The following is a 26,902-nucleotide window of genomic DNA, read 5'->3' on the forward strand; positions in this document are numbered from 1 at the left end:
CCGAGAGAAGGGCTGTAGTGATGTTACATGAGCTAATGACTGAGAATTGCTGTCATTCTGCTTGATTCTAAAACCCATTATCTTAATCTCTACGCTGCCGATGAGCTGAACCGAATTTCAGCCACCCACCCCTGGCTTCTTGACCTTCACTGGGGCCTTGGAAGCCAGCGGTCAGTCAGTGAGGAGTCAGGCCTTGTGCTGGGGCCCCAGCGGTGCTGAGGGGCGGGCACCTTGGGCACAGCGCGGCGTATGACCAGTCTCACCCACTGCCCACAGGGTACAGAGACTCGTGGTCGGGTGGCAGGGGGAGGGGGTGGTGGCCGTGGTTGGAGTGGAAACAACAGGGACTCTGGCCAGGGCTCTGGTGCTCTGCTCCAGGAGGTGTTTCTCCCAATGGCCACTGGGTGGCAGCACTTCTCCACGAATATGGGGCGGAGGAGCCTGGGACCAGAGGGCGGGAATCTTGGAGGGGGAGCCAGGCCCAGAGAGGAGCTGGGACTTTCCCAGGGTCACACAGCTTTCAGTGGCGGGGCCTGGCCAGGTGAGAGGTCACCCGCCTGCCTGGAGAGACTCAGGAGCGGAGGGAGGAAGGAGGAGGAGGAGCAAGCTCGGAGGGTGAGCGTGAGGGCCAGCCCTGACTCAGCCCCCTGGAAGGGGGTGGATGTCCTTACCCCAATTTCGACCCCCAGCATCCTATCCATCCTTGAGTAAGTGCTGAGGCCCTGCTGACACCCCTCACCCATGCCTCTGGCTGAGGTGGTGGTACTCCCGCCCGGACTCGGACGGCTGTTTCCACCCCCAACCCCGGCCTGTCTCCCTTGCCACACTGAACTGTGCCTTGTACCCCTGGCCGCCCGCACCAGCTGTGCGCTCTGCCTGTGCCACCCTGCCCCTCTCAGCCTGGGTAGCACCCGCTCCTGCAGGTCTTAGCTGAGATGTCACTTCCTCCAGGAAGCCCTCTCTGACCTTCAGCCTGGCAAGGAGCCCCTTCTCTGGGCCCACATAACACCCTGGGCTCCTCCTGGATGTTGAGCCCCCTGGGGCGGGGATTGCTGGTGGACCTGAAAGGTCCAGACACTGAGCATTCTGAGCCTGTGACACGGTGGTCCTGCAGTAGGCACTGAAGCCATGCACGGAGCTTTGTGAAAATGTGGCTTCCAAGAGCTGCCCTTCCTTGGAGACTCAAGGAAGCGGCAGGCAGGACAGAGGAGAGGCTATCTGCAAGGAGGCAGTGGGTGGGGACTGTATTTAAAGTGGAAAGGGGGGGCGCCTGGCTGGCTCAGTCCGTTAAACATCCAGCTCTTGGTTTCGGCTCAGGTCGTGATCTCGCAGCGGTGGGATTGAGCCCCGAGTCAGGCTCTGTGCTCAGTGTGGGGTGTGCTTCAGATTCTCTCTCCCTCTCACTCACTCTCTCTCTCTTTCTCACAAATGAATAAATAAAATCTTAAAAAAACAAAATAAAGTGGAAAGATGAGGAGGTATGGGGACATATGGAATTTTCCCTTTTTTGGTGACTGTGCCTGGTTGTAAGTAGCCCATTGATCTGTTAGGGCCTATGGATATTCTGACCTGTGTTGTCTGATGGGCCTGTCTGGATTCAGCCAGGGGGTCACTGTGGCCCCTTTCGACATTCCATTGCTCAAGTCTGTTTGTCTAAAAGAGGTCTCTACATCCCAACCACCGCCCCCGCCGCCCTTTAGATCAACAATGACAAATCTTTGGCATTTGGACACAGGTCTGGCCTCAGTACCTTCTTCCTGATGAATGAGGGGTGTAGAGATGTCCCCACCTAAACCTGTTGGTCCAGCAGGGGTTCTGTGCAGTTACAGACCAGAGCATGGTATTAGGTTAACGTGCTGATAAGCGATTTGAATGAAAGTCCTTGGCGGCCACAGCCATGGGGCCTGGGGAGGGGACCCTCCGAGGGAATGGGTTGGAATCCCTTTAGAGCTATCATGCACAGATGGAATCTGTTGGATGCACTCAGACAAGTAGGAACGTGTTAGCCGGTAGATCGAGATGGAGACTCTGATCTAAGAGGTCTGAGACAGAGCTCCAGAATCTCCGTGTAAGACACCTCGCGTGGGAGTCTGTTGCAGGGGCCTGAGCAACCTAAGGCCCTTTCGTGTGCCATAGGCCTGCCTTCTGAAGCAGCTGGGCAAAATAATTGCAATGAGGCATGACAATAAAAACCTCTGGCACCTGCACCCATCCCCAATTCTCCAGACCCCTGAGGCTCAGAGACAAAGGGTGACTGGCCCAAGATCCCCCAGCTACAAAAGAGCAGAGCTCAGATTGGAGCTGGGACCCGTCCTGGGGTGGGGGTGGGGCGGCAGTCTACGATAAAGCCTCCTCTGGGTTTGGAGGTTGCTGTTTGTTAAAAACCAAAATTCCAAAATCCAGGACCTACACTTAGTGTGGTGATTCCAGCCCCATGGAGGAAGCTCAGGTCACGGTTCAAGTTCAGGCCCTTATCATCCTTTCTCTCTGTCCATCCATGTCCTCTCCTCCAGGGCCCAGAAAATGTCCTGTCTCCTATAAAGCCACAGCCTTTTCTAGGGCACTTTCATCCATAGCCGGGGGTTGTGCCAGGCTCTGTGGGAGAGGCAGGCAACCTCCCTTGATCGCACTTTGTAAATACTGTGTTTTTTACAAATTGAAGGTCTGTGGGCATTAAGCAAGTCTATGGATGCCATTTTTTTCCAATAGCATTTGCTCACTTTGCGTCTCTGTGTCACGTTTTGGTCATTCTCACAATATTCCAAAATTTTTGATGATTATTATATTTGTTATGGTGATCTGTGATCAATGGCTATGACTCACTGGAAGCCCAGATAACGGTTAGCATTTTTTTTGGCAATATTTTTTAATTAAGGTATGTCACATTGCTTTTTTAGATGTGTGCTCTTGCCAACTTAATAGACTACAGTACAGTGTAAACATAACTTTTATCTGCACTAGGGAATCAACGAGTTCACTTGACCTGCCTTATTGCGATGTTTGCTTTATTGTGGTGGTCTGGAACTGAGCCCACGATGTTTCCACGGTGCCTGTACAGAGAAGAACAAGATCTGCCCCCAGGGGCTTTCTGGCTGGCAAGACAGGAAGTGCTTACTTTGTTGTTTTGGGTTTTTTAAAAGATTTTATTTATTTATTTGTTTGTTTGAGAGAGGGCGGGGGAAGGGTCAGAGGGAGAAGCAGACTCCCTGCTCAGCAGGGAGCCCGATGCGGGACTCGATCCTGGGACTCCAGGATCATGACCTGAGCTGAAGGCAGACGAAGGCAGACGCTTAACCGACTGAGCCACCCAGGAGCCCCAGGAAGTGCTTACTTTGGTGATGGACCAAGTTACTTGAACTTTCTTTCCCCTCAAATTCATGGTCTCAACCTCGCCCCCTTAATTGGCTGGAACAGGTTTCCCTGCTGCATGAGCTGGCTGATAAAGTGGTTCATAATATTTTCACACTAATAGGCATTCAAAAGCAATCCAGTTTTCTTTTTGTTTGTCACAGTGACATCACCCATTGATGGATTCCTGGCATCCTCTGGAAGGTGCCAGGGATGATAAAGTTAGTACAAAAAGGGATCTCAGGGAGCATCAGTTTACAGTTTGTTGAGATATGAGCCCTAGGCCCCAATTTTTTTTTAAAAATGTTTATTATGTTATGCTAGTCACCATACATTACATCATTAGTTTTTGATGTAGTGTTCCATGATTCACTGCGTATAACACCCAGTGCTCCAGGCAGAACGTGCCCTCTTTCATACCCATCACCTCTTTAATACCCATCCTCCCACCGCCCTCCCCTCTAGAACCCTCAGTTTGTTTTTCAGAGTCCATAGTCTCTCATGGTTCGTCTCCCCCTCCAATTTCCCCCCTTCATTCTTCCCCTCCTTTATCCTCTTTTTTTTTTTTTTAACATATAATGTATTATTTGTTTCAGAGGTACAGGTCTGTGATTCAACAGTCTTGCACAATTCACAGCGCTCACCATAGCACATCCCCTCCCCAATGTCTATCACCCAGCCACCCCATCCCTCCCACCCCCCACCACTCCAGCAACCCTCAGTTTGTTTCCTGAGATTAAGAATTCCTCGTATCAGTGAGGTCATATGATACATGTCTTTCCCTGATTGACTTATTTCACTCAGCATAATACCCTCCAGTTCCATCCATGTCGTTGCAAAAGGGAAGATCTCATTCCTTTTGATGGCTGCATAATATTCCATTGTGTATATATACCACCTCTTCTTTATCCATTCATCTGTCGATGGACATCTTGCCTCTTTCCACAGTTTGGCTATTGTGGACATTGCTGCTATAAACATTGGGGTGCACGTACCCCTTCAAATCCCTATATTTGTATCTTTGGGGTAAATACCTAGTAGTCCTAGGCCCCAAGTTTAAAGGGGAAAAAAACCTCCTTAGACAAAGTACAAGCGTGGATAAGTTAATCAACTCAGAATTGGCTCAGGGAAGCCATAAAGGGATTTCAGAAGGCCAGACATAATTCTAAATGAATGATCCAAATAACTGTTTCTGGAACTAAGTAAAAGTGGCAAGATTTGTGAGCAGGGATTGCCTGGTAAGACTACCTGGAAGAGGAGGGTCAGAATGGGGCCTGGGAGATGGGGAGGATGAAGCAGAAGAGAGGGACCCTCCCCTGAGAAGAGGGACCAGAGTGGGTGGGGGAGTCAGGAGGCTTGAGTGGCTTCTTTGCCGTGAGAATTGTTTACAAAACACTCACACCTGGTTCTCTTTATCTTGACCTTCACAAGTAACTGCTGGGAGGATCATTTCCCCCTGGTCTACAGATACCTGAAGCTCAGAGTCAGGCAGTGACTTGCCCAAGGTCACCCAGTTATAAAATGGCAGAACATAGGCTTGAGCTAAGACTGCTGCCTTTTTTTTTTTTTTTTAAGATTTATTTATTTTGAGAGAGAGAGCACGTGCACACACAAACACAGGAGCGGGGGCAGAGGGAGACGGAGAGAGAAACTTCTCAAGCAGACTCCCCGCTGATTCCTAGGCGGGGCTCAATTCCACCACCCTCAGATCATGACCTGAGTGGAAATCAAGAATCGGACACTTAACCGACTGAGACACCCAGGGCCCCCCCCAGCTGCTGCTTTTTAAAATTAAAATCCTGGCCTGAACAGGGCTTGGAAGTTCCAGCCCTAGCTCTGCTACCGACCATCTATCTGTGAGACAAGGGGAAGCTGCTTCTTTGAGCCTCAGTTTCCTTACCTGCACAATGTGGCTGGCAATCCTTATTCGCCTCTCACAGGGTCGTGGTGAAATTTGAAATCCTGTGAGTAACCTGAACTGCAGAACAGTGGGTACATGAGAAGGTCACTGCTACTTTGGCATTCTGCACGTTTGCTGGGGCTCAGATTAGCTTCCTAAGGAGTGTGTGGGGTGGGGCTCCCATGGGATGGTGGGATGTGCAGATAATCATCCTTCTATATCTCTCCTTCCTCCGCTGCCCCTGGAAGGAAGCTGTGACCCTCCGTGGGGCCCGGGAGGCTGCTCCTCAAGACTAAAGAAAGAGATGAGGTGTGAGGAGTCTTTCACCAAATACCATAGAAAGCATCCGCCTCGATGCTCTTAGTTTGCATATGGCGAGAGGGGGCACATAAAGGCAAAGGAAGGTAACTTGTCCAATCTGTCGTTAATAACAAAGCCACTGAATACAAGTGTGCAAACGTTAAAAGGGCGCTGCACTAGATGGCAGGAGTCTCAGGTACAGGTAAGATCTAGATCTTATACCAACCGTGGGTGGCTCCGGACAAAATCCCTTTCCTTCTCTGGCACTTAGTTTCCTGGTCACAGAACTGGGATTAGTCTCGAAGGGTCCTTCAAGCTCGGAGACCGTCATCGGTGATGCAGCACCCTAGGCCGGGGTGCAGAAAATGTGAAAGGGTTTGTATTCCCCTGAACTTCGCCGGAAACCTCCGCGCCCAGGGATGCTTCCGTTGCCACGGCAACCGCCCGGCCGGCGTGGTCCCCGGAGTCCCGCAGAGGAAGCTGGGAAGAACCCTGCCCTTACCAAGATGGCGGCGGCCACAGGGCAGGGGGCGGGGCTGAACGTTGTCAGCCTGTCCAGACCTTTCCTCTGTTTCCGCTTTTTCGTGCAAACGGCGAGCTTCCGTCAATACTCGTTCCCTTTTCTGGTTCTGGGAGCGCCGGGAGCCAGGGAGGAAGCGTCGTCTGCAAGGACTGGGGCAAACACTCTGGTGGTGGGGAAGGCGGGACTTCCGCGTCTCACAGGAAGTGACGCGACAATCGCGGCCGCCGACAGGTGGAACCGCAGGTGGGTTCAGGTGCCAGGCTGGCCTGGACCCGGCTGTGGGACCGACGCTTCCGGTGAGCGACAGAGGTAGCTCCCAAGGGCCTGGAGACCCGTGGGGGCGGGCTCTGGGGTCTGAGCCCACCGTGCTGGCCCGGAATTACCCCCTGTACCTAGTAAGAATCCCGTACCTTCCCGCCCCCTTACCTCGGGGACTCTCCCCGCCGTCCAGATGGAAGGGGGATGATCCGGCTCTCCCGGATCGCCGGGGTGGAGGTTGACATCTAGGCACGTCGGGTCCCCCAACCCTACGCTCTTTTCTGTCCCTGATCCAGTTCCCCATTCCCCTGCCGAGCTGGACAGTTAGCCAGCCCGCCTCAACTCTCGGAACCATGTTTGCGGACTTGGATTATGACATCGAGGAGGATAAACTGTGAGTATTTTGTTCCCTGCAAGTCCCAGGAATGCACGAGCTCCAGGGCCTCCAGATCCCCAGACTTCCCGGTTCTACAGACCCTTGCTTCTCAGCGGGGGATTAGGTCTTGTACTGTAGCAGGAATGGATCCTGCCCTTCCAGGAGCTCACCTTCTGTAGCTGCGCTGTGGACACATTAGCAGATAATAGGTCAGGGCCACATGGGCACTAATGGAGAATGGCCTGGCTACAAGGAGAGAGCAGATGGAGCACTGCCTCGACTAGGGTGTTCAAGGGAGCCTTCATAAAGGAGGTGGCAATTGAGCAAGTTTTCAAGGTGAATAGGAATATTGTAAACCTGCCTTCCTTCCCAGTATAGACAATTGGTGAGACAGATTTTCAAAAATTGTTAGTCTCCTCCCTAAAATCTGTCCTCCATCTGTCCACTGCCGGTGTCCTCAGCACTTAGTATGGGGCTCGCCGTCAGTAGCTTGTTAGCAAATGTTTGTTGAGTGAATAAGTGAATAAAGGCAAATATCTACCACAGAATATAAATAAGTGCTGGTTTATAGTGAAAACTGAGAGGTAATTGAGCAGAGCAATTGAGAGATGGGTGATGGAGAGTTGAACAGGAGAAGGCTTCCTGGAGGAGGTGGCCATGATGTTGCATGTGTGCCCGAGAAAGTGACAAGGACAGAGTCTGACTCAGGTCTCAGAGGTAGGATGAAGGAGAGGGAAGGGGGACCTGTTTTCATGGAATGCCTGCTCTGGGCTGGGTTGGTGTTAAGTGCCTTCCATGTGCTTTCTTACAAGAATTTTCATCAAGTAGCAAGCCATTTCTACCACCACTTTATGGATGAGGGAACTGAGATGCACAGAGGGGACTGACTTATCCAAGTGCTGTAGATGGTAAATAGCAGAGCTGGGATCTGATCCCGTGTCTGCAGGACTCCCAAGAGCTGCGCATGTTCCAGTGCAAGATGCTGTCTCTTTTGGCCGAATGAGAAAAGAAAAAGCTGAGCTGCACTTGGAGCCTCTCAGGGGTTTTGGAGGGCCTGTTCCCTTTGCTGTCCCCTCCAGTCATCCTTCTTCCAGGAGATTCAGCCTCGTGTGCTTCTCTTTCTAGTGGAATCCCTACTGTGCCCGGGAAGGTGACCCTGCAGAAGGATGCTCAAAACCTGATCGGGATCAGCATCGGAGGAGGGGCCCAGTACTGCCCTTGCCTCTATATCGTCCAGGTATTGGGTGCTTTGGAGGTGGGGGTGAGGTCCTGGAAAGGGTGAGCCATCTCCCTGCTTGGGCAGGTTCATTCTCCTCTCTGCAGAGCTGATGCCTTTTCTTCTTGAGGTCTGACCCCCTCAGAGAGGCCTTCCCGAGTGCCCCTGTCCGGAGGTGCACCCTCGTTCTCTGTCATGTCAGTGTGTTCCTTCCCTTCTCAGCCCCCCTCACCCTCTGTAATCATGGGTTTGCCCATTCGTGATTCTATATCTAGCTGCTTCCCAGTCTCTGCAGTGTGAGGACAGGATCTCAGTCTGCTTTTTCACTGCGGTCAGCACTGAGTACAATGCTTGGCATAGGGTCGAATCCACAGAACTCTCAGCCGGGGGTACTGGGGTAAGTGAAGTGTTGTGGAAAGTCTCCAAGTCTATGAAGTGATAGTGGCCTGAGTTCAAATGTAAGCCTCCCTGCTCAGTGGCGAGTTACCTAAACTCTTTGGGTCTCAGCTTCCTCCCCTGGAAAGTGAGGGTGTAAAATGGTCACCGTGAGGATTGAACAGAGTGCCCCCAAGCAATGCCTGGCATTTAATAAACATGAAATAGAAGATGTTGTTATTTTTCTGACAGTTGCTCACTTCCCCAGATGGTACACTGAAAAATTCTGTGGTTCTTGTAGAAGCTGCCCTGGTGACTTCGGTCAGCTGTGACTCTGAGCCGTGGGGACAGTTTTCTTTACCTTGCGGCTGGTCGGAATCACTGGTTTTTGTGTAGGCTCGGAAGGAAGCTCGCCACCTCAGACATAAACATGACCCGGCTTCTACCCTGTTCCAACTTGCTCAGCTCAGTAGCTGTTGGTGGCAGATGGGAAGCTCCTGTCTTTCAGGTTCTTGCAAAAGAGTCACTTCTGGGCCTTGAAGACAGAGATTCCCGGGATGTGGCCTGGCCTGCTCCGGGTGCCACCTTCATGAGCAGTTTGGCCTCCTCTGGCCCAGGAGGTGGTAGGGAGGCCTCGCCCAGGCTTGCCCCCCTTGCTTTGTGCTGGTGTGGCCCCTGCCACCTCCCCCTCCTCACCCACGGGGGACCAGATTTGCTTAGAACAAACTGCGATTACAAAATAATAGAATTCAATCAAATAATAGCACCCACTGTTGCACCCCTTCTTTTTTTTTTTTTTTTTTAAAGATTTGTTTATTAGAGAGAGAGAGGGAGAGCCGGGGGAGGGACAGAGGGGGAGGGAGAGAGAATCTTAAGCAGACTCCCCACTGAGTGCAGAGCCTGACGTGGGGCTTGATCTTATGACCCTGAGATCATGACCTGAGCTGAAACCAAGAGTCGGACGCTTAGCCAACTGAGCCGCCCAGGCACCCCTCTTCTACCCCTTCTTAACACCCTCCCCCAATCCCCCTCCCCCAACCCCATCCCAGCAGCAACGCTACTTTCTACCCTTACAGCTGTTTCTTCAGGTGTGAGCCTCCATTTTTCCTCGCTTAGATACTTACCCTGTTATTTCTTGATCTGTCACTTGTAAATATCTGTCAACTTTTCCCAGTCCGGTAGATGGGAATGTTCGCTGTCTTCCGGAGCCACTCTGCTTTCTCTCACCCCATCCTCCCAGCGTGGTGGTTGTGCAGTTTGGGCTAATCTGCTGTCCGAGAGTCAGCGCCACAGGCCAGGCTGTGCCATGGGCACTAGGGATAAGGAAGCGAGGGGAACAAGGAGCCCGTCCTCCCGAGCTGCTGTTGTAGGAGGGTGGTAACACACTGGTCTGCACCCTGAGCTTCATGATCGTCCGGGGTCATGCTTTTTTATTTATTTATTTATTTTTAAAGATTTTATTTATTTATTCATGAGAGACAGAGAGAGACAGAGAGAGAGAGAGAGAGAGGCAGAGGGAGAAGCAGGCTCCCAAGGAGCAGGGAGCCCAATGCAGGACTCGATCCCAGGACCCTGGGATCATGACCTGAGCCGAAGGCAGATGCTTAACCATCTGAGCCACCCAGGCACCCAGGGGGTCGTGCTTTTTTAAAGAATTACTTTATTGTGGTGAAATTCACTTAACATACAATTAGCAGTTTTCAAGTTCAGTGGCATTTGGTGCATTTGCTAAATTCAGCTATCACCTCTCTCTCTAATTTCAGAACGTTTTCATCCCCCCAGAAAGAGCAGCCCGTGCCCTTTAAGTATTCACTCGTCACCCCCCTCCCCTCCCCTGGCCACCACTCCTCTGACTCTGCGACTCGTGTCCGTGCTGGTTATGTCAGATCGGTTGGTGATCTGGTTATTAGATAGATTGTTTTTTGGATATTTTAATATAAAAAGAATCTAACATGTCACCTTTGGTGTCTGGCTTCTTTCTTTCTTTTTTTTTTTCTTTTTAAAGATTTTATTTATTTATTCGAGAGAGAGAGAATGAGAGATAGCACGAGAGGGAAGAGGGTCAGAGGGAGAAGCAGACTCCCCGCTGAGCAGGGAAGCCCGATGCGGGGCTCGATCCCGGGACTCCAGGATCATGACCTGAGCCGAAGGCAGTCGCTTAACCAACTGAGCCACCCAGGCGCCCATGTCTGGCTTCTTTCACTTAGCATAATGTTTCTGAATTTCATTCAAACGGTGGCATATTTCAGTAATTTTTCTTTTTATGGCTGATGAATATTCCATTTGTGTGCATCCGTTCATTTGATGGACATTCAGGTTGTTTGCACCTTTTGGCTGCTATGACCAATGCCGCTGTGAGCACGCACACGAGCTTCCGGGGCTGACACGCGCGTTCGTGCTCAGGGAGCGTGTACCTGGGAGCGGGAGCGGGATGGCTGGCTCACGCAGTGCTTCTGTGGTTTACTTTTTGAGGAACCTCTGTCTCTTTTCTTAACTCAATCTTTTCTTTTTTAACGTCGTTTCTTGGGGTTCTTCCATTTGCGTTCTCCTTGTACATTCAGTACCTTTCCTCAGGCAGCCATCTGCCACCATCTTTCCGTTGCTCCCCACGCTGTGGTCTGTCCTCACTCAGCCTCCTCTTCCCTCTCTGTGGGACTCCGCTTCCAGGAGCCCTCTTTCTTTCCTTTATTTTCTTTAAGTTTTTATTTTGATTCCAGTTAGTTAACATCCAGTGTAATATTAGTGTCAGGAGTACAACACAATGATTCAGCACCTCCACACATCACCTGGTGCTCCTCACAAGTGCCTGCCTTAATCCCCAGCACCTGGTTCCCCCATCCCCCACCCACCTCCCCTCCGGTGGCCAGCAGTTTGTCCTCTGTATGTTGTTTGTTTGTTTTTTAAGATTTATTTATTTATTTGAGAGAGAGAGAGAGCGCGTGCTCAGGGGGCAGTGACAGGGAGAAGGAGAGACAGAATTTCAAGCAGACTCCCTGCTGAGGGCAGAGCCCGACACAGGGCTCCGTCTCACAACCCTGAGATCATGACCTGAGCCGAAATCAAGAGTTAGACGCGTAACCGACTGAGCCACCCAGGCGCCCCTGTTGTCTATAGTTAAAAGTCTGTTTCTTGCTTAGTCGCTCTTTTTTTCCTTTTGCTCATTCGTTTTGTTTCTTAAATTCCATGTATGAGTGAAATCATGTGGTCTTTGTCTTTGTGTGACAGACTTATTTTGCTCACATTATACTCTTTAGATCCATCCATGTCTTTGCAAACGGCAAGATTTCATTCTTTTTTATGGTTGACTAATATTCCATTAAATATATATACATCACATCTTCATTCATCAACTGATGGGCACTTGAGCTGCTTCCATATTTTTGCTATTGCAAATAACAGTGCTATAAACATAGAGATGCACGTATCCCTTTGAATTAGCATTTTTGTATTCTTTGTATTCTGAATACCCAGTAGTACGGTCGCTGGATTGTAGGGTAGTTCTATATTTAACTTTTTGAGGGACCTCCATACTGTTTTCCAGAATGGCTGCACCAATTAGCATTCCCACCAACAGTGCAAAAATGTTCCTTTTTCTGCGAATCCTCGTCAACACTTGTTGTTTCTTGTGCTGTTGATTTTAGCCATCCTGACAGGTATGAGGTGATATTTCAGGGTAGTTTTGATTTGCGTTTCCCTGATGCTGAGTGATGTTGAGCACCTTTTCATGTATCTGTTGGCCCTCTGGATGTCTTCTTTGGAGAAATGTCTATTCGTGTCTTCTGCCCATTTTTTAATTGGATTATTTGGTTTTTGAGTGTTGAGTTTGATAAGTTCTTTATAGATCTTGGATACTAGCCCTTTATCGGCTATGTCATTTACAAATATCTTCACCCATTCCGTAGGTTGCCTTTCGGTTTTGTTGACTGTTTCCTTCACTGTGCAGGCCGGGAGCTCTCTTTCTCGGCTGACTTCCCCATCGAGGTGGAGCGCATCCTCTTGTAGCTTTCTGAGAGAGGCTGCGTGGGAGGTACATTTTTTGAGAGCTTGTGTCTCTGAAAGTGCCATTATCCTGTCTTTGTTGTTGTTCTCATAGTCCTTCCAGTTGGCACTTGGGCAGATCAAATTCAAGAATGTCAAAAAAAAAAAAAAAAAGAATGCCGAGTTTGAAAATAATTTTCACCTGGAAATTCGTTGGCGTCCTTTCATTATCTTTTGCCATCACATTGTTGTGTCTGATGGTGCTCTTCTGATTTGTGACCCTTTATCTGTGATGTGTTTTATCCTTGGTCTCTCAAGACTCTTGGGAATTTCCTTGTGTCCCTGGCCTTCTGAAGGGTCATGACGATGGCTCTTGGCTCAGGTCTTTGTTGTGTTGGAGCCTCAGAGGGCACATCCCTCGGGGAACCTCATGTCTTTCTCCGCCCTGGAAGTTTCTAGTATTAGCTCTTTGATGGGATCTTGCTCTCTGGTTTCTGTTCCCTCTTGTGGGACTCCTGTTGGCTAGTGCTGGGCTTCCCGAAATGATCTTCTAATATTTTTCTTTCTCTTTTTTTCCGATTGTTCATGTCTTTTTTGCTTTCCTTGGCTTGGTTGCATAGCTTCTTTGGACATTGTAAACTTCTGTTATAATTTGCATTTCTGAGATCTCTCTCTTTTTTTTTTTTTTGAAGATTTGATTTGTTTATTTGAGAGAGAGTGAGCACGAGTGAGCACGAGCGGGAGGAGGGACAGAGGGAGAGAGAGAAGCAGACTCCCTGCGGAGCAAGGAGCCCAACACGGAGCTTGATCCCAGGACACCGGGATCATGACCTGAGCCGAAGTCAGATACTTAATGGACTGAGCCACCCAGGTGCCCCCGCCCTATTTTTGAATCAATCCTTTTACATCATCCTGTTCTTTTTCTAATCATCTTGAAGATGTTAATTATGGTTTTCTTTTTGTTTTTGTACGGGCTCTACTTTCTTTCTGCTTCCTGTGGTTCCTTTTTTCTGTTTTTAAGTGTTTTTCCTATGGGACACTTTTCTCAAGTGCCCGGTAATTTTCGCCTGTGTTTACATGCTGAGTGAGCCATCACAGTCATGTGCTAATGGTGTTTGAGGATCTGTGTGCAGACCATGTCTGGGGGGCTTCCCTGGGGGATGGTCAGGCATCAGGCGAGCTGGGGGGGGGGGCGCGGATCTGCCAGTGTCTGTACATAGACGGGCCTTTCTTGTGGAGCCATCCAGGGCAGTGGCCTCCAGTTTCCGTGGGGAAGGGCCGTAAGCCTGGCTGCTGGCATTCTGGGCCCCCACTGGGGCTATGGGGCTTTAGGGCTCGCTGAACCCAAATCTCTCCGGTCCCGTGCCTCTCTCTTGCCTCCCTTGGTCCCTGGGCCTGAGTCAGGAGCTTCTCTGGGGAAAACCACCTCGATCTTCCACCTTCCATGGACTGCTGTGTGGATGGCGACGGAACCAGGAGTTGAGTCCTTTCCCTACTTTCTACACCTTGTCTTCCACCCACCTGTGGCTGTTGCCAGAGATCTGCTTCCTGACCCACTGACAATTTCCAGCGAAGATTAGATCTCTCTTCCTAAAGCCCCTCCATAGGCCCTTGGGTTCCCGTTGTCCATCTTCCAAGGACAGGTAGACCCTCTCATTGTCTTCTTTACCATTTAAAAAAAATATATTGGGGCGCCTGGGTGGCTCAGTCAGTTGAGCATCCAACTCTTGATTTCGGCTCAGGTTATGATCTCAGGGTCCTGGGATGGAGCCCCGCATCAGGGCTGAGCATGGAGTCAGCTTGAGATTCTCTCCCTCTCCCTCTCCCTCTGCCCCTCCCCCTGCTCATGCTCTCTCTCTGAAATAAATAAGTCTTTAAAAAATAATAATTGTATTTTTAGTGTGATTCTGGAAGTTAGTGGAAACTCTCGGGTTTTTCCTTTCTTCCTTATAATGTTACATATGTGAAACATCAAGTGTTCTTTCTACATGCTTTGTGTAGAAAATTTAGCAACTGAAGACAAAGTAGGGGCGCCTGGGTGGCTCAGTCGTTATGCGTCTGCCTTCGGCTCAGGTCATGATCCCAGGGTCCTGGGATTGAGCCCCACATCGGGCTCCCTGCTCGGCGGGAAGCCTGCTTCTCCCTCTCCCACTCCCCCTGCTTGTGTTCCCTCTCTCCCTGTGTCTCTGTCAAATAAATAAATTAAAAAAAAAAAAGACAAAGTAGAGAAAGACAGCAGATGACCACTGCTAATAAGTCGGTGTCTGTCTCAGTGGCTCTTGGCTGGCTGCGATGTTTTGTGTTCTTGTCCATCCCTGCACACGCGTTTGCAGTCTCCCCCCACTGCCCTGAGCAGCACTCACGCATCTGTGCTTGGACAGGCCCACCCAGCCTCACGCCACAATGAGTGTAGACCCCGTTGAAGGGGCCACCCTGGGAGGGGGACTCACATGCACGGTGGAGTCCTTGCTCTTTGGGGACTGAGATAAGGCGCAGGAACTGACCAGAGGGGCTTCAGGGCTTCGAGTCAGCCCAGAGCAGCCTTGTGGGGAAAATCTGTTAAAGAACTGAGTTTGGAGGAGCACACGCTCAGTTGGGTGTGTGAGGGCTGGGCCAAGCCGGGCCTTGGTCGGGGTGCAGGGCGTGACTGTCTACCCCGCCCCCCCTTGCACCCCCAGGTGTTTGACAACACCCCAGCGGCCCTCGACGGCACCGTGGCAGCTGGTGACGAGATCACCGGTGTCAATGGCCGGTCGATCAAAGGCAAAACTAAGGTGGAGGTGGCAAAGATGATTCAGGAGGTGAAGGTAAGGCTGCTGTGTGTGGGGGGTGGCAGGGGGACACAGGCAGCCGAGCCGCTTCGATGACGTCCAGCCTGCCAGAGGCCCCAGCAGGCCTGGAAGGGGATGGGCCCTCTCTCCACTGCCCCCTCGGTACACCAGAGTCTGGGCCACACTCCAGCCTCCCTCAGTGTCTCCCACATCTCGTCAATAAATACCACTCATGCTCCAGGACTTGTCATGCCTTGGCGGGAGAGTGGGCACCTTCCCGTCCCCTGCCCTTCAGCTCCCAGGGTTGCTGTTGGACTGGGAACCGTGCCTCAGGGCGAGCCAGTGTGTCCCCACTCAGGGCTGGAGCTGAAGCTAGAAGTCCAAGGTGAACCTGCTGGGGTCAGTAGACACCTAGTAAATGTCAGTTGGGCCATGCTGGGCCTGGGAGGTGTACGAGGGAAAGATGAGCGCCCTCCCCCCCCCACCCCCCACCCCGCTTCCTCATCCCTGTAGGATCTTTCCGTCCACTGGGTCCTCCTGGGCTCACAGACCCCCAGGGAAACTTCTGGGGTCTGGGGTAGCTCTCAGTCCTGCCCCAGGTCTTTTATTCTGCAGACCACAATCATACACGGCCGGTCCCCTGCTCCCCACGCCCCACCCCAGCTGCTACGGGCCAAGGCCTCGCCGCACAAGTCCCCTCCCCTGCCAATGGCTGGCAGCATCCTGACCGGTCACGGAGCAAGCATGTAGCCCTTTTGCCATTTCTTAGAGCTTTTGTTGCTAGTGACTTGGGAAACCAAAACAGCAAACCAAACCAATGCAGAGCCATTGGATGATCTCTCAAAGTCTTCGAGTCAAGGGTCCCAACTGTAAATTGAGCTTGGTCGAGCGTTCTGACTCCCTCACCCCTATCCTTCCAGACCTCTCCTCACTCCTGTCCCTCCTCCATGTCTTAGGGACCTGGTACCAATGTCCCTGCCAGTCCCTCTTGCCTTAGCCCGGGGCCAGGTGCCTCTCCACCTTCTCCCGTTTATTCTCCTGTTCTGCCCCACGTGGCCTGGGTGTTCCTGACCCGGCGCAGCCTGTCGGGCAGAGGAGCTCTCGTGGGAAGCAGGTGGACGGTGTTTCATCCTGGTACAGACCGGGGGGCGGGGGCATTCCCCCTGTGGCTGCTTCCTCAGCCCTCACAGCCGTGCTCATCACAGCCCCCCCGCCCTGTCCTCTGAGGCCTGTCCCACGCCAGCCCCCCATGTTGCCCACAAGGACGAGACGTCTTCATGTGTGTGCACAGCCATGACACTAATGGAGGGGTCGCCCGGCTCCTGTGTTTGGCTGTGGGCAGGGACTATAGTCCCTATTTATTGGCGCCCAGAGGGAGGAAGGGATTTGCTTTAGGCGCCCGGCTGGACCAGCACCCAGGTCTGAGTGCCACTGCCCTCAGCTGCTGTCTGTCACGGTCCCCACAGCGCACTCCGCCGCGGCCTGAGAGAGCCTTTGCCTCTGTCCCTGACTGACGGCATCAGGTCATTTTGGTTTCCCTTCAGGGCTCATTTTGGAAATCCTGTGTTGTATTTGAATGGGTTCTTTCCCAAGTTCAAGGGACTTAGGATTGCATGGATGAGAGTGACTGTGGCAGCCTCCCGTGGTTAGGGAAGGCTTCTCAGGAGAAGGCAGCGCTTCTCTTCCAGTTATAGAAAGTGATTTGCATCGGCCTCCCTGCTGGCTTGGGCCCTGAGGGCTGGGGGCTGCCCCACACCTGCTCCTTGGCATCCTGGCACCAGGCACAGAGAAAGTGCGCAGACGTGTTAGTTGGGTGCAGTGCCCCCCCACCACGCAAACGGCGTGGTGAGGGCTCGGAGAGGGGCATGGTGTGGGGAAGAGCGGGGCACCTGGTCTCCTGGAGCACAGGACCCCCAAGACCACCAGGTGGTGAGCTCTGATGGCAGGGACCATGTCTGTCCATGTCCCTGTTGGTTCCCCAGGGCCCGGCACATAGTAGGACAAGGAGGGAGCTGGGAATAAACCAGTTACAAGGCAGGGCCCGGTCACAGCCCTTGGCCCAGCATGGCAGAATTCATGGTTAGTCTGGGCCCTTCCCAGGTCTCAGGATTCTCTCGTGACCACATATTTCGGGGCAGACAGGCTTCCCCAGGGAAGGGGCTTGGGACCCAGGAGACTCCTTCTCAACTCTCCTCTTTTCCAGGGAGAGGTGACTATCCACTACAACAAGCTGCAGGCGGACCCCAAGCAGGGCATGTCCCTGGACATTGGTAAGCTGGGCCAGAGCAGTGGCACCCAGTGGCCCCACAGGCCCCTGGCGCCCCTGTTCTGCATTTTTATGACAGTGTGTCAAGAGTTGCCTGGCTTTTGACCAAGTCAAGGGCCTGGGAGGACCCAGGGTGCTCTCCTGCAGCTGCTCCCAAGAAATCTGTCCCTGATTTTCCTCTGCCCCATCTTGCAGTCCTCTCCCAGGGCCACCTGCTCTGGGACCTCGCTGCCCTAGGGTTGTCCCTTATAGGCCAGCCCTTCACCCCTCCAAAAGGGAGGGCAGCCTACAGTGAGGTGTGGTGCCTCATGCCCACCCGCATGCCCCTACGTGGCCCTGGCCGCCTCTTCCGCCCACCTGCTCCCAGGAAGGCTCGAGATCTGAGCTGGACATCAGGCCTTGGATAGAGGGTCACGGGCCACCTCTTACTCTCACAGCATTCCGTGGAACAGGTTGCCTCCTGCTAGGGGGGCTGGGCTTTGGTTCTGTAGAAGCTTCAGGCTCCAGAGCTGGACATTGCAGCTTTGAGGTCCTCTGGACCAGCCCCCTCATTCCACATCAAGGCCTGAGGCCCAGAGAGGGCTCTGTGTCCCCTGGTGATGCACACCCAGATCTCTTGGCTCTGGAGCCAGCACACTTTTCTTCTACCCTAGGGCCACAGCTGTGTCCTGGTTTTTAGGGAGAGAGGCTAAGATGAAGTGTGTCCTCGATGGAGGTGCTCTGTAGAAACCCCTTGGGTCCCATCCCTGTCCCCTTCCAGAGACTCCGTATGCGACCGCGTGTACAGTAACTGAGTCCGGGGTCTGAGGTCACTTGCACTGATGGCAGCTCGGCTTCCAGATGCGAAGGGAGAAGAGACTCTCCCTGGTTTGCCTGTTGGCACTTTACACATTAGCCTCCTTCCAGCTTCCAGCACCGCCTTCACGGAGAGCAAGTAGGGCAGGGGGCCCAGTGCGGCCTCACTGGGGCTCTCCCCACCTCACAGTCACCCCTGCACCAGAGCTCAGTGCAGCCCCCTCAGCCCCTGCTGTCACTGGCCATGAGGAGATGAGCTGGGGCAGGGATGGCCTGATGGCCCAGCTGCACACTCCCCTCACTGAGTCCCTTTCTTCCCTGGTCCCAGTGTTGAAGAAAGTAAAGCATCGGCTGGTAGAGAACATGAGTTCGGGGACCGCAGACGCCCTGGGCCTGAGCCGGGCCATCCTGTGCAATGGTGAGTCCTTTCCTCCTGCCCGGGGTCACAGGCCCAGGCTTCCAGATTGAGGGGCACCACGGCCGCCCGTGGAACTGACGTGGCCCCTGCCGCCCGTGGGGCCGATGGTCACCGTCTGCATCCCCAGAGGCCTCTCTGCCTCCCACAGAGCGTCCATAGCAGTCAGCCGAGGCATCCTGCAGCCAGCGGCCCCCATGCCCGGGCCCGGGTTTTCTAGGCCCAGGTCACAGATGAGACAGATGCCCAGCGCGGAGGTGCCTCCTCCCAGCTCCCCGCGCCGGTGCCTGCGCCACTGCCCTCAGCCACTGTCACAGAGCCCGCGGCAGCCACGAGGTGCCCTCAAGTGCAGCCCCAGCTCCCTGCTCCCGCAGTGCCCCTCCCTGCACCCCTGCCTTTCTCCAGGAGGTGGCGCTGCTGCCCTTGCTGCCGAGGTTCCAGGCCAGGACCGGAGGTGGGGGGCACGGACACACACGTTCACACCCACGCATGTGTGTGGCCTGTAAAACACTTGGTCCTGCATCCACCGTCCGCAGCCCGAGCTTATAAATAGCAGTTCTGTGCATGTGTGGGGGCTAGATTTAAATGCCTATGTGTATTGTCGGCTCAGCTGGGCACACTGGGCAGCATTGGCTGGGACGTGGGGGTGGGGTCTGAGCTCGTTCCAAGCCGTGTACAAAAGTGGTGGCTGCTATTTTCAGCTTCTTGGTGCCTATAAATCCCTGTTACTGTAGTGACCATGCGCTGAGATGAAATTAGAACTGGTTGTTGTGTTTTTCCCCCCAAACCTTGCAATTTCCCCAGCCTTAAATAGGGTTTCTAAAATTGAAGCTGTCATGATGTCCCATGACCCAGCTAAAAACAACAGCACGGTGCTTACGTGGTTCCTTTCCTGCCAGGCTGGCCAGGGGCCAGGGCTCTGGGGGCCAGCCAGGGGCCAGCTGGGGGCCAAGCTTCTGAAGACCCCTGCGATACTCCCTCCCCCCTGCCCCAGAGCCCACATGGCCGCCTGACACCCAGCCACCTTGCCCAGACTCGGCTTCCACTCTCCTCCCCACCTCCCACTCAGAAAACCCCGCCTGGGGCGGAAGGGGGTGTCAGAGGGCTCACCCAGCTGTGTGCCTTCGGGCAAGTTGTCCCTCGGCTTATACAGTCCCTGCCCCAGAGGCTCATTCAAAGGAAGGACTGAGCTGTGTGCAAGGAGCCTTGAGCGGTGGGTCCAGGCTCACAGCAGCCGAGCTCAGTGCAGCCAGGCCCTGCCCTGAGGGCCCGCCACGTGAGGAAGCCACGGCACCGACCCTGCCCTGTGGTGGCCGCTGGTGCTCCTGGTGGGGCAGTGGGAGGGCCCCCATCCCCTCACTGCTGGAGGGCCCTCCCTCCCTGATCCGAAATGCCGGCCCCGGCAGTCCACTTGCTCCCATTTTGAGCCCTTGAGGGGAGGCAGCTGCCCCCACCTCTCCCTTGACAGGCCTATGGTCACCCCAGTCATTGCCTGGCCACCGTCTCCTCTGCTGGACTGTGAGCCTCGAGGGCATGATGTGGGGCTCATTCACCAAGGTCATTCTGTGGGCCTGACGTGGGGCCTGGCACACGGAAGGTGCTTGAGAAAGCTCTGTGAAGCGAATGAGGATGATCGCCGAGGCCGGGTCCAGCTCGATCTCTGCCTCAGGGCCCTTCCTGACTCGGTCTTCCCTCCCCGAGTGGTTCTCCCTCCTGAGCTGTCACATTTGCTTGTCACGCCTGCACTGAGGCTGTCAGAGCGACCCCTCTCTCCGGCTTATCTCTGACTGCCTTGCCCCTTGGCTGTCGGCAGGGTTTGTGCTAGAAGTACGCGGGCCTTGCCTGCTAGGACAGGGCCTGCCTTTGGCTGGCCATCTGGAGCCACCCACACGTGGGGCCTCGGGGACGACCCAACCATTTCTCACCGTTGACTTTGGCAGTACCGAAATGATCACCACCTTCCTGCCCCGCTGATGTGCCGCCTGCTGGGTGGGGACTTACCTCAGGAGTGGCCCAAGGGCCGCCCTGCCTGTCCCCAGCTTGCCTGTGGTTTGGGGGTCCCGGGCTGCTACAGAGCACTCCCGAGTGTGGCTGAGGAGCCAGCTCCCCCTTCCTGGGGCCCGTCCGCTGCCAGTCCTGGCTCTCTTCTGGGCCACCCCTGGCACTCTCCTCACCCCGGCCTTGTCGGGACTCACTGCCGCCCCCCCCGCCCCCACAGATGGGCTTGTGAAGAGGCTGGAGGAACTGGAGCGGACCGCCGAGCTGTACCGAGGTGAGCGGACGTGCCCGGCACGGGCCGCTGGGGTGGGTCGTCCCGGCCCTGCTCTGACACGGTGGCAGCAGGCACAGGAATGCTGGCCTGTGAAATCCTAGGGCTGCGGCCATCAGGGATTCTTAAGAAAAAAGCCTCTTAAGACATACTTTTTCTGATTATGAAGCTAATACGTGTCCATAAAAATTCCAGTAATAGCACACGGGAATGCGGTGGGAGTCTCTCCGAACCCAGCTAGCGCCCAGAGAGCCGGCCCATGGGAGGCCTTGTTCACCGTCTGCCCCGCGGAGCCCTGGCTCTCCTGTCTGATGGGGACCGCTCTTGGGTGGCGCTGGGCCTGGGGCTGAGCCCTAGCGGGGCTGTGGGAAAAGCCAGCGAGCTCAGGAAGAGTGAGGGCCTCAGGGTGGGGTTGGAGGCCGTGTCCTGGGCGGCCGTTGTGGCCCCACCATGTGTCCCCATCCCCCGTCGGTGGGGTCTCTCCCACAGGAATGACAGAACACACCAAGAACCTCCTCCGGGCCTTTTATGAGCTGTCACAGACACACCGGGGTAAGGGCGCCCCCAGACATGCTCTGTGACCCTGGAAAGACCCTCGCTCCCCTCTGAGCTCAGTGCTCCCTCCTACAGTGAGGGTGTGGCCGAAGCCCTCCCTGGGGCCTTCCTCACAGCCACACCCAGGCAGATGCCACGGCATCTGATGTCGGGCCAGGTTCGGGCTGAGCCTTGTCTAGATGCCAGGGGGTAGCAATAATGGGGGCCAGTAGGGAGCATCTGGACCAGCTGGTCTTCTGTGGGGCCCAGTCCCTTGTCTGGGCCCTCCCCCATCTTATCTCTACCGCCGCTTTCAGTGTATAGAGCCTTCCTTATGCGTGCTCCCTTTTCCTACAAGTCTGCTTGGCTGGGCAGGGCAGCTGCAGTTATCCCCATTTTACAGTTGGGAAAATGAAGCCCAGGCAGAGGAAATGGTCACCCAGCCCCTTCGGGCAGAGCTGGCCTTAGACCCCGGCATCCAGATTCCTAGAGCAGTGATCTGCCGTCACGCAACACTGGCCTCCAGTCTTGACTGAGCCTTCTTCCCACATGGTCTGGTCATTCTGGGGAATGAGGGCTACTCTCTTGGGTGTAGGCCCAGCTCCCTTGGGGGTACAGACCCAACTCTCTTCAGGTGTAGACCCACCTCCCTTGGGACATAGACTTCATATAGACCTTGGCCTTCAGCCTGCCATGCCCCCTGCCCTGCTTCTCCCCGACAAATCCCTGGCTTCCCCATGAAGGGGTCAGGTAGGGACAGCCTTCAGGGCAGACTTGTCCTGCAGCCTTTGGGGACGTGTTCTCCGTCATCGGGGTGCGGGAGCCCCAGCCAGCCGCGAGCGAGGCTTTCGTGAAGTTTGCCGACGCCCACCGCAGCATCGAGAAGTTCGGCATCCGGCTGCTGAAAACCATCAAGCCGGTGGGTTGTGTGGGGCGTGTGTGTGTCAGCATGTGAGGGTAGAGAGGGGACAGTGTGGCTTGCAGAAGGGTCCCAGACTGGAGTCAGAACACGTGGGTGTAGGTTCTGGCTTGGTCACCTACACTGTGGCTGATTGTGGGTTGGTCACTCTGCTTCCTTGGCCTCACTCGGCATTGACCTCCAGGCTGGTTTCTGGCCCTGGCTGCACCTGAGTTACGGTTTGCCCTGGGCCCGGCTGTATCCTCTTCTCACCCTGGAGTGGACAGACTTGTCTGAGGGTGCCCTTTGGCTCTGACACCTGGGTCCACTAGAAGGATTGCTGGATCAGTGCCGTTCTTTGTCACGCTGGCTAGCCTAATCCCTGCCCCCGGGGGACTAAGCATCTGCTCCCTCCTTCCCTTCCAGATGCTGACAGACCTGAACACGTACCTCAACAAAGCCATCCCAGACACTCGCCTCACCATCAAGAAGTACCTGGATGTGAAGTTCGAGTACCTGGTAAGTGGTCTCCAGCCCCTGGGGAGGGATGAGTCTGGCATGCTGGGGAAAGAACCCACCTAGAGATTTTCCCCTCAGTTGGCCACAGGATGGCAGGCAGGATGGCCCTAGAACCTCTGTCATGTCTGAGGATGTGGGACAGGGACCTGGGAGGTACTGGGGAATTGGACCACAGCCTAGACCCTGCCCCGACTGCACCGAGGAGCCTCTGGGAGCCTGGGGTAGGCAGAGCCCTTACTCTGGACCCCTTTGACCCCTTGGGATTTTTTGGTCACTTTTACAATGGGTCAGTGGTTATAAAGTGGGTGCCAAGGGACATTATTGAGTTGTGGGTTTGTTTTTTTTTTTAAGGTGATTGATTGATTGAAAGAGCGTGTGAGTGGGAAGAGGGGCAGAGGGAGAGAATCTCAAGCAGACTCTGTGCTGAGTGTGGAGCCTGATGCGGGGTTCGATCTCACGACCCTGAGATCACGATCTGAGCTGAAATCAAGAGTTGGACACCCAACTGACTGAGCCACCCGGGCGCCTCTGGACATTTTATGTTGAAATAAAAATTCTGATGGTCAAAAGAGTTGAGGGGAAAATGCTCCACCAAGCAAGCCAAGGCTCCTTTGATGCAGGACTTCTCAGGGCCTTTGACAGGCTTGTGTGCAACATGAATCTTGTAGGGCCTTCCTACGCTCTTTTGATCATGGAATCCCTTTTAACCCAGAACATCTCTTAGGACCTGAGTTTGGCAAATGCTGGGCTGTTTCTCAGGCCCTTGCCACCCTCCCAGATGAGTGCCCCCTCCTGTGTACTGCCACCTCGCCCTGGGCCTCCCCAAGCAAGGGCCAGTCGAGTGAGGTTCCAGCCTATCCTAGTTGAGGGCACGCAGGGCCCAGGAGGCCTGGCATGGCCGCCCCCAGGCAGGGCTTTGGGGTCCTGTGGGGCATGGACGGAAGTGGGCATCAGGGTGGGCATCCAGGAGGCACTGCCCCTCTGACATTGTGGCCTTGCTGTCCCACACAGTCCTACTGCCTGAAGGTGAAGGAGATGGATGACGAGGAGTACAGCTGCATCGTGAGTTTTCAGGGGCGATTGGGGGGTGGCCCTGGTGCTGGAAAGTCTTGGGGTGCACACAGCTTCCCCTGCTTGTCTCACAGAGGCCCAAGAATGTCCTGGGGCTGCCAGGGGCAGCGGGTGGCTCAGGCCAACCTGGGAGAGGCTTGGGGGTCTGGCTGGGCTCTTGTTTCTGGAGGTGTGGGGCTGTCCATCCCCACACCTCCAGAGGTGTGGGCCCCTCTGGGCCTCCGAGTGCTGGCCAGCTTGCTGCAGTACCTCTCTCCCAGGCTTTGCGAGGCTCTTGTGGGGAGAAGCTGACTTCCCTCACTCCTAGGAGGCCATTTTTAATCCTCTACATTTTTAATATTTTTGATGGCAGGATCTACCTTAGCACTAAATGTTCATTATTTAACGTGCAAGGGTGTGGTCTTTTGTTTTCTTCACAAAGAGTAAGTGCTTCTGGCGTCCCAGAAGTGAGGGACCGTGGGAGCTTTGAAAAGTGCCGTGTGCTGCAGGGGTGTGAGCTGGGAGCTGGGCTCCGCAACCTTACCCCCGCCGCCGTCTGTCCCAAAGCAGGCTCCCCCTCCCCTACTCTCCACCCCGCCGGGGTCCTGATGTGCCCCCCACTGCCCCAGGCCCTGGGGGAGCCCCTGTACCGTGTGAGCACTGGCAACTACGAGTATCGCCTGATCCTGCGCTGTCGCCAGGAGGCCCGCGCCCGTTTCTCCCAGATGCGCAAAGACGTGCTGGAGAAGATTGAGTTGCTGGACCAGAAGCATGGTGAGGGGAGTAGGTGGGCACTGGGGGCCGGAGAGGCCTGCCCAACCCCAGCCCTGCGCCGTGCTTGCGCTTGGGGGGTGGGTACCATCTCCCCATTTCAGAGCTGGGGAAACGGTGGCCCGGAGAGGTAAGGTGCCTCCGTGAGGTCACACGGTCCCGCCGTGCAGAGCTTTGAGTCGGACCCAAGATGGAAAGTCCTGGCAGGAGCGGCCCCCCTTCCTGGGGCCTGGCTTGGGGTGGGACTGGCCCATGCCCTGGGGGTGCAGTGGGGTTCGCAATCTCCCCACCGTGCCTGGGAGCTGGGAGATCCGCGTCTGCGCCGGGGCAGGAGGCGGGCCCGGGCCGGCTTGGCGGGGGTGGGGGTGGGGGTGGGGTCTTCTCCACCGGTGCCTGTCTGCCCGCCCTCCCGCCCCAGTCCAGGACATCGTGTTCCAGCTGCAGCGCTTCGTGTCCACCATGTCCAAGTACTACAACGACTGCTACGCAGTGCTGCGTGACGCCGACGTCTTCCCCATCGAGGTGGACCTGGCCCACACCACGCTGGCCTATGGCCTCGGCCAGGACGGGTTCACCGACGCCGAGGACGAGGACGAAGACGACGACGACACGGCAGCCGGGGAGCCGCCCAGGGATGCGCAAGGGGCTGCTGGGCCCCTGGACCGGGGTGGGAGCTGGTGTGACTCCTGAGTGCGCCCCCCCGCCGTGGGGTGCGGATGGGGGCTTGTGGGCGGGAGGACAGAGGGTGGAAGCCGGGGCGGCGCCGCCACACCACAGGGTGGCGCATAAAGGCCGGCTGGCTTGGGGCGCTGCCTCCCCGCTCCTCTGTCCTGGCTCAGCGAACCGGGCTCCAGCCCAGGAGAGTGCCCAGGGCCTGCGGCCTGACCTGGACACTGGCCCCCCTTCCCCTCCCCCCCCACCTCCCCAGCCAGTTGGGGAGCTTGGCCCCTGGAACTGCCTTAGGGAGGAGAGAGGGGGCGCAGAGAGGAGGAGGGCTTGGAGGTGGCCCCAAGCCCCGGAGCCGCTGCCTGTGGGCACCAGCCCCGGCCCCACCTGGAGCCTGCCAGCGTGGGGGGCCGTGGGCGCACAGCCGAGGCTGGGGCCGGTGGCCGCGGACCCCCTCACCTCGCCCCAGGCCGGCCCAGCCCCTCCCACACTCGCCCCTCCGCGGCCTTTATTTATTCATGTCCCCCAGCTCAGCCGCGTTCCCCAGGGGAGGGCCAGGCGCTGGGCCTGTACCGAATAAACACAGACCCAGACTGAGCCGGGCTCTTTGCGGTGGCCTCGGACCCGCCTCCTCCCCTCGCCGCCCCGTCTGCTGCCTCCCTGGTCCTGAGGGAGGGCGGGCAACAAGATGTATCGACATTCCCTTCATACCCTCACTCGTCTTCCTCGCTGCAGCTCTGTGAACTGGCACGCCTGTCCCCGCGTGCGGACGGGGGCACTGAGGCTCGAGAAGTGGCTTGCTCAGGGCCACCCAGTGTCCAGGGATAGAGAGGCATCTGGACTTGAATCTGGCAGGTCCCAGAGACCCCAAGGCTTGCTGCTTTGTGGGGCCTCTGACCTCCTCCCTCACCTTGGCTCTGCCCGGGCTTCTGGCCAGTAGCTCTGCCGTCGTTGGGAAGGGCAGGGCAGACGCTGGGTCAGGAGGCCCCAAGGCCCCACGTCGGGGAGAGAATGTCAGGGAAGCCCCCAGCACTCTAGGCACACCTGGAAGGCCAGTGGACAACGCCGCCCTGGTACTCTGCGTCTTTGCAAAGTGGTGGAAATAGGCTGGCTGTGTCTCCTGTCAGCACAGACCACACCTGTGGTCCCCGTGTAATGAACGGTGGCCCTTTTCACCCCAAAAGTGTCCCTGTTTGAACAGTGAGTTATACGCTCATCCTGAGAAGGGGAGGAGGCAAGAGGCTGAGAGGGACTGTGACTGAAGGAACAGCCAGCGTGAAGGCCAAGGGCACAGACCAAAACCCACTGCTGGATTCCAGCCACCGCCTCTGTGACCCTGGACTACTCCCTAACCTCTCTGTGCCCCAGTTTCCCTGTCTGTGCTTGTGGCCAGTAGTGGTCCTTAACCTCCTTGGGCTATAAGTATCTGATGAGTTAGCACTTGTAAAGGTCCTAACGGCACCTGGCACAGAGTCCCTGCTCTGAGTGTTTAATAAAATGTAGTCACTGCTCTAGTGGCTCAGGGATGCAGACCTGTGTGTTAGCCAGGCATTTTCGAGGGCTCCCACGCCTTCGTAGGACCTGGTTGGAAAATGAGACCAACGGTGGGGAGGAGAGGGGGGTACTGGTGGGACAGCTCAATAGCAGGGCTCTGCGGCGGGAAGGCTCCTTCCT

The 26,902-nt window shown here is 55.3% G+C and overlaps 1 protein-coding gene and 1 long non-coding RNA gene across 6 annotated transcripts; one reads left to right on the plus strand and one right to left on the minus strand.

Moving 5' to 3' along the window:
- Window positions 1-4,958: 4,958 nt before the first annotated feature.
- On the minus strand, window positions 4,959-5,968 carry LOC148163817 (uncharacterized). Its single transcript, XR_015768740.1, has 3 exons — window positions 5,775-5,968; window positions 5,249-5,326; window positions 4,959-5,064 (listed from the first exon to the last, which is right to left on the minus strand). It is a non-coding gene; the product is annotated as an uncharacterized LOC148163817 (long non-coding RNA).
- Window positions 5,969-6,139: 171 nt separating this feature from the next.
- Window positions 6,140-26,742, plus strand: PICK1 (protein interacting with PRKCA 1). Of its 5 annotated transcripts, none has more exons than XM_028115676.2 (13): window positions 6,140-6,466; window positions 6,626-6,723; window positions 7,831-7,942; window positions 14,953-15,081; window positions 17,249-17,315; window positions 18,435-18,524; window positions 20,740-20,793; window positions 21,280-21,342; window positions 22,110-22,243; window positions 22,649-22,741; window positions 23,753-23,803; window positions 24,421-24,565; window positions 24,981-26,742. In XM_028115676.2, the coding sequence occupies exons 2-13, from the start codon at window positions 6,683-6,685 to the stop codon at window positions 25,250-25,252; spliced, it is 1,251 nt and encodes a 416-aa protein (XP_027971477.1). In that variant the 5' UTR covers window positions 6,140-6,466; window positions 6,626-6,682; the 3' UTR covers window positions 25,253-26,742. The 5 variants fall into 5 exon arrangements, with proteins under 5 accessions (XP_027971477.1, XP_027971478.1, XP_027971476.1 ...); XM_028115677.2 differs by having other exon boundaries at window positions 6,140-6,380; XM_028115675.2 differs by having other exon boundaries at window positions 6,140-6,367.
- The last annotated feature ends 160 nt before the right edge of the window (window positions 26,743-26,902 follow it).

Source organism: Eumetopias jubatus, unplaced genomic scaffold (genome assembly GCF_037043125.1).
Source record: "Eumetopias jubatus isolate StellerSeaLion01/CBP00866 unplaced genomic scaffold, mEumJub1_p1.0 scaffold_8, whole genome shotgun sequence".
Lineage (NCBI taxonomy): Eukaryota > Metazoa > Chordata > Mammalia > Carnivora > Otariidae > Eumetopias > Eumetopias jubatus.

What these genes read in the sequence shown, in the direction of transcription:
- PICK1 (XM_028115676.2), top strand. Translation starts at nt 6,683, where the DNA reads ATGTTTGCGGACTTGGATTATGACATCGAGGAGGATAAACT. An exon ending in AGATGATTCAGGAGGTGAAG is followed by an intron (nt 15,082 to 17,248) that starts GTAAGGCTGCTG and finishes CCTCTTTTCCAG; the next exon opens with GGAGAGGTGACTATCCACTA. An exon ending in ACGAGGAGTACAGCTGCATC is followed by an intron (nt 23,804 to 24,420) that starts GTGAGTTTTCAG and finishes CCACTGCCCCAG; the next exon opens with GCCCTGGGGGAGCCCCTGTA.